This window comes from Saccoglossus kowalevskii, chromosome 9 (assembly GCF_978046115.1).
Source record: "Saccoglossus kowalevskii chromosome 9, keSacKowa6.1, whole genome shotgun sequence".
NCBI lineage: Eukaryota > Metazoa > Hemichordata > Enteropneusta > Harrimaniidae > Saccoglossus > Saccoglossus kowalevskii.
This window is the reverse complement of record NC_140649.1, coordinates 18,149,240-18,158,760: the sequence shown is the minus strand read 5'-3', so window position 1 is coordinate 18,158,760 and position 9,521 is coordinate 18,149,240. Positions and strand designations below refer to the sequence as shown.

Sequence of the window (9,521 nt, the reverse complement as noted above, 5' to 3'; positions counted from 1 at the left end):
TTATTAAATTTGAACATTAAACAAAACAACGAATCTAAGTTGCCCGTAACTCGATGTTCGGTTAACAGTTTATATAAAGTTCGGACACGGTTTCTCAAAAGTCGATGTGGTTTCTAAAAAAAGAGTGTGGTCATTTGTGTAACTCGATGTACCGTAACTCGAACAATTCAGCGTCTCAATACGAGCTGGAACCAACGATGTAATCAGTTGTTCTGGAGTTGATAAATAACAAACTATCAGTACGTTTTGCACTGGGCAAAACAAAGGAAAAGAGAAAACAATTTTAACCACAGAGGGCGTAACTATACAAGGAAGTAGAGTTTGTGTTGACGAGGTCTTTTTAGTTACCGTCCTGGTGACCTTATTTGTTGGCAAATTACTGACTATAATTGTTGATCCTAAAATGTATTGGATCGTTACAGACATATATATGCTGCCAACAGGTACTGTGATGTGATTTTATTATAATATGTGTACCGGCCATATTATTTGAACGACGACTTTCGGTTCATGGTGTAGTTATGCTGAACATAAGTTACGTGTTATACCTCATGTGACGAAGTATTAACCTAAAGGCGATCTCTAACTTACAAACTTCATATCTGTGATTTCCTTGCTCCTGATTTCGACCTACAAAGCTGTCTTACCTTTATTTGTTTTTGTTAATGTTTCTTTTTTTTTCAAAAGTTGCATCATGTATACGTGCTCTTACAGGTGTCAGTCGACCGTGACTACACTCGCCAGTGAGAACACAAGCCATATTGTACGCCTACAGTATCGAGTGAGTTTGTAAAGCTTTATTTATTCACTACCCCACCTCCAAGTATCTTCTATTATGAGTAGTCAACTTTTCAAGCACTATTCTTTAGCAGCCAACATTTTGGGGAGGTGCAAAATTTTTACATTTTTTATATATTTTCTGTTACTTTTTTGTTAATTTTGAACCAAATCAACATAATTTTGGTGAGGAGTGAGTTTAATGTCAATTTCGTACAGATGAGCAGAAAGACAATCACTGTTTATAGTCTGCAATTTAGGCGCACTATGGATTTGTTTACAATTCAATTAGTGACAACAAACCCATTTCCTACATTTTTATGAATACATGCCTGAAAAAAAAAAAGAAATTGGCCAAATGCCAATATTTTGTAACATAACTAATGTTACAACCATAATAGAACGTAACTTGACTGCACCCATGTTTACCATTCAGATAGTAACTGTGCTGCGAACTGTGGCTCACATGAAGACGTGAATATTTTAACATAAACATTTGAATAATTTAAAATACCAATTGAACAATGTATTAGTGGGTGAATACCGTTGCACTTCACCTTTGACCTATTATTAAACAATATTTTTACCACTGCTAAGAAATTAATGTGTTAATTCATGCCAAATTGAATAAACGATACAACTAAATTATATATTTCTGTAAACAAATAATTAGAGTCGTTTTGAAAACATGTTTCGCATAAATTGATCTTATTTGAGGGAGACAGAATCATGGGTAATAGGTAATATCTTTATACATGTTTTACAAATTTGTAATTGGATATACTGTCTTTTATCGACATTTCTACAAATAGTTACTTCATTCTCTATGAAATATAATGTATTCTTAGTCCTGATTAAAAGACACTGACTTTCAACTGTGTTACTTTGCTGTAATTTTTGATGATATATCCTGAGAAAGTTTATTGCCTGCTCAAAGGCCTGAGAAAATTATTTCAACACCGCAACAATTTAAATATGTCTGTTGCCATTTTTGTTTATGTTTTCATTTGTTTGTTTGAATAAAGCATCATGAATAATTAATCATTACATGATGTAATGTTTTATAGTCAGGTTATTTAAGGGCATGTTTTTCTTCGGTGTATCGTTAAGCTATAGCAAGTCGTCGCATTTTTATATTATATATCTGTTGCTGGAAACTTGACCAATGGTTAAATTTTTGAGTAAAAAAATGGCTATATTAACTAGAAATTAATAGAAAATTAAAAATAAATAGAAAATTAATATGAAATTGCCAAAATATAAATTATTAATTTCTTTCTTGCTTTCTTATAGATCTAACAAAGAAGACAATATGGCATTCACACTTCATAGTTGGTATATGTCTCTGTTGACCAGTGTATGTATGTTGTTATGTTGGTACAGTTCACCATGTGTTCATGCAGGTAAGTGAATGTCATGTCCTATGTTAAGACATATGTGTCATGTTATGAAATGTTATGTTGTGTCATGTGTTGTGTTGTGATGTTTTGACTCAGGAACAAATGAAACATCAAAGAAACCAGAGAGTTTTTACGTTTCAACTTCTTGTATATTCTGCCAGTTTTACCTTGCCCGTAACATCAAAGATGGAAGGGAAAGGTATATTAAGGGAAAAATTTCTGTCTGGCGTCATCGTTAATAATTGTTATTGTGTGCACAATAACTTTACTAATTCTATTTCAAACTTTATTAAACTTGGTCACCTTATTCATCAGTATAAAGTCTTCCCCGAGTATGAACGACAGATGTCCTGTGTGAAAATATCATGCAAAAATTGGGAAAATCTGATAAACTGTTTTGACAGTTTCTACTTGACTGATCACTGGTGATACACATTCAAAGGTCACTGATCTCAGTGGAAATATGCATTGTTGTATGTGTTCAATGAAGCAAATCATTTATCTTGTAATAATATCGTTCGTAATGTATCTCCCATGGAAATACTAGACTCATGGAGAGAGTTTTTGCACAGTCTGATACACATTTGCAAACCTACCAATAAAATGTTTACAGAAAACTAGATGTCAGAAAATCAATATAAACACTCCTATGATCAAGATCTGAAGCTAATAGAAAATCTGTTTAGTCAAAAGTTATCAAATCAAAAACAATACATAAAAAATACATAAACAGCAAAATGTTGCATCCACATTTTGAAAAGAAAATTGTACTAAAATATATGTATTGTTTCAGCTATTAGAACAGAATGATAGAGATTTTATAATACTAATTTAAAAACGCACTTTAGAAACAAAGATTGCAGTGTTTGAAGATGTAGATTCTCAAGAGGCAACAGTACTGTTGACTTCTCCCTCCACTGGACACCAACTAACTATTTAAGTTGATTTGCATACAAAGCAGAGCTTTCAACATAATAGCTTTTCATAGAGAGCGTTTTTTTTTTACTTTTCAAATAATACAGTAGTCACACAATGAATATAATAAGGCAGTTCATATTTGTCTCAGTGAATCATAAATTTTTGACAGACACCTGTACAAAATACTCGACAAAAGCCAGCTTAGATTTTCTGTTATCTTGCATGTTTTATGAATGTCACACGCAACGTAATATTACCGTAATTGGTATAGTACAGGTGTGATGGTTCAAATACCAAAATGGCAACAGTAACAGAAAGACTTCCCTGGCGGCGATGATAACATACGAACACGGAGCCAACAGATGAGGTTTCAACTGGTACTGGTATTATTATACTCTGCAAACATCAAGTACAATAACGCAGTAAAACTCCACTACTCCAATAACTAGATACTTAAACTCCAATACAATTCAACGAGATCTCCGATCTGATCTCAGTGCTGAACAACTCCCCTATATATACCCACACTGTCTATAAATAGACCATTACATCAGCATACATAATGAGTCTGGAACTTACTACAAATTTCTAGAATGTTCCATTACCTTCTATTGCTTTCTACAGTGTCCTATTACCTATTCAACCAACTTCTAAAAATTCCACCCAGACACAGTACGGTTCTAGAACATTCTCAGTCACACGGAAGTGGTAAACAAGTCGTATGCGACAATGAATCTATTCACGTCTAAATGCAGCACTTTTTTTCTGAGATGAGGCATTTGTTTTTATACTAAAATATCTGAATTACTTTGAATAAAGATGGAAATTATGTCCCTTGAAATAATTAAACAAATTAGGCACCAATGAGTTTGTTAGATATTTACATCTATCAAGTTTAGTTATACTAAAGGCACTACTTTTTACATATTAATACACTCAGGTGGAAAGGTGACATATAACACCATTACTAAAGTATGTATTCTGACGCAGGCAATAAATTAGTCCCCAAAACAGGTCATATGTTATATGTCATGTAAAATGAATTGTTTTTCATTTACATAAATGAATCAATCATTGATTGATATTTGTATTTTATTCTATAGTGCCGAGTATTACGCTAGAAAACACAGTGATAGAGAGGGGTTCCCAGCTGTATCTAGAGTGTTCATTGAATGTTACTAGTCCATATACAGTAAATGACTTAGCATGGTGTTTCAATGAAATCAAAATACCAGAAAAGGAGTATCATATAAAAGACAATAAGACATTGCTACTTATTATTGAAGAAGCCAAGTTGAGTCATTCTGGCAACTACTCATGTAAAATGATGTCAGACGAAAGTAATTATGCAAAGACACATGTCATAGTCGGGTGTAAGTATTTATATCATAAATTATTACAAATTATTTTTGCACAAAAAATATGTTAAACATCCATAAAAATGATTTTTTTGTATTCATTTACTAACACTTCCCATAAAAATGTTTTGGCAAAACTCAGAATTAATTATGTTTGTACACATGGTGAAAAATCATATTTAGGTATAATAAATGTTAAAAATTATTGTTGACCACTACTAGTTCCTTTTATTTTGCATTTTGCTGTTTTTAGCCTATCGTGTGTGTCCTGCCCACTTTTTTTAAATTTTTACATTGAGCTTCAGGACAGTGTATCCATAGTGGATCCACTGTGTGCTTTTTACTGGAATGTTTAGAGCTGCCTTCACTTTACAAATCATTGGGAAATTCTTACAAATGCCGAATGTACTATTTATTTCTTATGAAATAATGCCATTTTTGCATATTTTCAATATTTCATACTGTGAAAAAAATCACAAAAGTCAATGACTTGCATCTATATTTAATAATTATGTTACTTTATTGAAACAAAAAAAACATACTTTTTTACCTTGTTTTGAATTAGAAAAACATGCATTTATTATATTTTAGTACAACATGTCTGTATGCAAATATGATATATAGTTTATAATACAAAATTCTTGGTATAAATTTCAAATTGATGATTTGAAACAACTTGACCAATCACAACACGTTAATGAGTACATGACAATAAATTGGCCAATGATGAAAACAACAAAGACTCATGGGAAATGAGTGTTACCAAATGGCCTTTACAACTGATAAAAATATATTCTTTGGACTTGAATGAAATGCTTAGGATCTTTCATGGTAAATTGTATTTGTTTTATAAATACTTTATAAATTAATTATAAATTTCCATAAAACAATCATGCCTTCATGAAATTCACTGTATATATAAATTATTAAATGTTTTAATCTACTTATAATTAATAAAATAATTTATTTTGTCAGTGAAACCCAATGCAACCATGAGATGTACATCGACTAATCATATTGAAATCTACTGTACATGGAATGAATTTAATTCAAATCTACCGAGTAATTATAGTTTTTCCTGGAAACCAAAGTAAGTAGTCTTATACATGATTCTAAAATACTGACTTTAAGCAAGGATTTATAAGACAAAAATTACAATGAGAATCTTGCATGACACATGTGTTGTTCAAACTTTTCTGATAAATATAACATCACATATAACCTGTGGACCATGCTTGTTTAGTAGTCAAGAATGCATGACAAAAAATGTATGCGTTGCATGGCTGCATGGTTTTTAGATTTTTTGATTTAAAATGAACAGGTGGTCATATTTTGTGTATACAGTATGATTTCTCGATCCTGTCTTGATTAATTTAGTTTATTTTTGGTAAAAACGCTAAGCTTAATACCGTAAAAATTTATACATGGTGCTATTTAATAATTTGATGACAAAACAAAATCACAAATTTCCAACAGATCATCATTTCTCAAACATGTATCTGACATCTGGACTGATCAAGTTCAAACCTCCCATTGACATCATATATCAAACAAATGCACATGCATTTTTGTCGTAATTAAATGCCTAATGGTTGACTGGTGGTCATCTTGTTTAAACGAATACAGTTCCACAATGCCATATCGCATACATGCCTGGACTGATTTCAAACTAAAGCTCAAACTTCACACATCTGATCATACATCTCATGCATATAAAACAAATGCCTGAACTGATTTCAAACTAAAGTTAGTTCAAACTTCACACATCAGACCATGCGTCTCATGCATATAAAACAAATGCCTGGACTGATTTCAAACTAAAATTCAAATTTCACACATCAGATCATACATCTCATGCATATAAAACAAGTGCCTGGACTGATTTCAAACTAAAGGTGAAACTTCACACATCATATCATGCATCTCATGGGCTTAGTCTTTTCCACGAAACGAAATGAAACAAAATAAAACGAAACGAAACAAAACGAAACCCTAACCCTAACCCTAACCTTAGATTTTGAACGACCTCAAACATCGTCACGTCCGTATTTCACAGTGTGAAATTTTCTCAGATATTATTGGGCCAATGAAAACAAAAATGCGAGTTAGGGTTAGGGTTAGGGTTTGAGTTTGGGTTTCGTTTCATTTCGTTTCGTTTCGTGGAAAAGACTAAGCCCATCTCATGCATATAAAACACATGCCTGGACTGATTTCAGACTAAAATTCAAATTTTACACATCAGACCATGCATCTCATGCATATAAAGCACATGCCTGGACTGATTTCAAACTAAAGTTGAAACTTCACACATCAGACCATGCATCTCATGCATATAAAACACATGCCTGGACTGATTTCAAACTAAAATTCAAATTTCACACATCAGATCATACATCTCATGCATATAAAACAAATGCCTGGACTGATTTCAAACTAAAGTTGAAACTTCACACATCAGACCATGCATCTCATGCATATAAAACACATGCCTGGACTGATTTCAAACTAAAATTCAAATTTCACACATCAGATCATACATCTCATGCATATAAAACAGATGCCTGGACTGATTTCAAACTAAAATTCAAATTTCACACATCAGACTATGCATCTTATGCATATAAAACAGATGCCTGGACTGATTTCAAACTAAAATTCAAATTTTACACATCAGACCATGCATCTCATGCATATAAAGCAAATGCCTGGACTGATTTCAAACTAAAATTCAAATTTCACACATCAGACTATGCATCTCATGCATATAAAACACATGCCTGGACTGATTTCAAACTAAAATTCAAATTTTACACATCAGACCATGCATCTCATGCATATAAAGCAAATGCCTGGACTGATTTCAAACTAAAGTTGAAACTTCACACATCAGATCATACATCTCATGCATATAAAACACATGCCTGGACTGATTTCAAACTAAAGTTGAAACTTCACACATTAGATCATGCATCTCATGCATATAAAACACATGCCTGGACTGATTTCAAACTAAAATTCAAACTTCACACATCTGATCATACATCTCATGCATATAAAACACATGCCTGGACTGATTTCAAACTAAAATTCAAATTTCACACATCAGATCATAATCTCATGTATATAAAACAAATGCCTGGACTGATTTCAAACTAAAATTCAAATTTCACACATCAGATCATACATCTCATGCATATAAAGCAAATGACTGGACAGATTTCAAACTAAAGTTCAAACTTCACACATCATATCATGCATATACAACACATGCCTGGACTGATTTCAAACTAAAGTTGAAACTTCACACATCAGATCATGCATCTCATGCATATAAAACAGATGCCTGGACTGATTTCAAACTAAAATTCAAATTTCACACATCAGACTATGCATCTCATGCATATAAAACACATGCCTGGACTGATTTCAAACTAAAATTCAAACTTCACACATCAGATCATGCATCTCATGCATATAAAACACATGCCTGGACTGATTTCAAACTAAAATTCAAACTTCACACATCAGATCATACATCTCATGCATATAAAACAAATGCCTGGACTGATTTCAAACTAAAGTTCAAATTTCACACATCATATCATGCATCTCATGCATATAAAGCACATGCCTGGACTGATTTCAAACTAAAATTCAAATTTCACACATCAGACTATGCATCTCATGCATATAAAACACATGCCTGGACTGATTTCAAACTAAAATTCAAATTTTACACATCAGACCATGCATCTCATGCATATAAAGCAAATGCCTGGACTGATTTCAAACTAAAGTTGAAACTTCACACATCAGATCATACATCTCATGCATATAAAACACATGCCTGGACTGATTTCAAACTAAAATTCAAATTTCACACATCAGATCATACATCCCATGCATATAAAACAAATGCCTGGACTGATTTCAAACTAAAATTCAAATTTCACACATCAGATCATACATCTCATGCATATAAAACACATGTCTGAACTGATTTCAAACTAAAATTCAAATTTCACACATCAGATCATACATCCCATGCATATAAAACAAATGCCTGGACTGATTTCAAACTAAAATTCAAATTTCACACATCAGATCATACATCTCATGCATATAAAACACATGCCTGGACTGATTTCAAACTAAAATTCAAATTTCACACATCAGATCATACATCCCATGCATATAAAACACATGCCTGGACTGATTTCAAACTAAAGTTGAAACTTCACACATTAGATCATGCATCTCATGCATATAAAACACATGCCTGGACTGATTTCAAACTAAAATTCAAACTTCACACATCAGATCATACATCTCATGCATATAAAACACATGCCTGGACTGATTTCAAACTAAAGTTGAAACTTCACACATTAGATCATGCATCTCATGCATATAAAACACATGCCTGGACTGATTTCAAACTAAAATTCAAACTTCACACATCAGATCATACATCTCATGCATATAAAACACATGCCTGGACTGATTTCAAACTAAAATTCAAATTTCACACATCAGATCATACATCTCATGCATATAAAACAAATGCCTGGACTGATTTCAAACTAAAATTCAAATTTCACACATCAGATCATACATCTCATGCATATAAAGCAAATGACTGGACAGATTTCAAACTAAAGTTCAAACTTCACACATCATATCATGCATATAAAACACATGCCTGGACTGATTTCAAACTAAAGTTGAAACTTCACACATCAGATCATGCATCTCATGCATATAAAACACATGCCTGGACTGATTTCAAACTAAAGTTGAAACTTCACACATCAGATCATGCATCTCATGCATATAAAACAAATGCCTGGACTGATTTCAAACTAAAATTCAAATTTCACACATCAGATCATACATCTCATGCATATAAAACACATGCCTGGACTGATTTCAAACTAAAGTTGAAACTTCACACATTAGATCATGCATCTCATGCATATAAAACACATGCCTGGACTGATTTCAAACTAAAATCCAAACTTCACACATCAGATCATACATCTCATGCATATAAAACACATGCCTGGAC

General features: G+C 32.4%; 1 protein-coding gene across 4 annotated transcripts in view; it reads left to right on the top strand.

Moving 5' to 3' along the window:
* The first annotated feature begins 300 nt into the window (after positions 1 to 300).
* LOC146738929 (uncharacterized) overlaps positions 301 to 9,521 on the top strand; it is a 110,684-nt gene continuing 101,463 nt past the window's right edge. For 2 of the 4 annotated variants that reach the window (XR_014930384.1, XM_085503246.1), the window contains exons 1-5: positions 301 to 443; positions 715 to 781; positions 2,071 to 2,180; positions 4,199 to 4,468; positions 5,429 to 5,543. Coding sequence is in view for 3 of the 4 variants with exons in the window: in XM_085503246.1 (XP_085359372.1) it covers positions 2,090 to 2,180; positions 4,199 to 4,468; positions 5,429 to 5,543 (476 nt within the window). In the remaining variant the exon portion in view is untranslated. Of the gene's footprint in view, positions 444 to 631; positions 782 to 2,070; positions 2,181 to 4,198; positions 4,469 to 5,428; positions 5,544 to 9,521 lie in introns of those variants that run through there. The other 2 variants (XM_085503247.1, XM_085503248.1) reach the window with 2 other exon arrangements.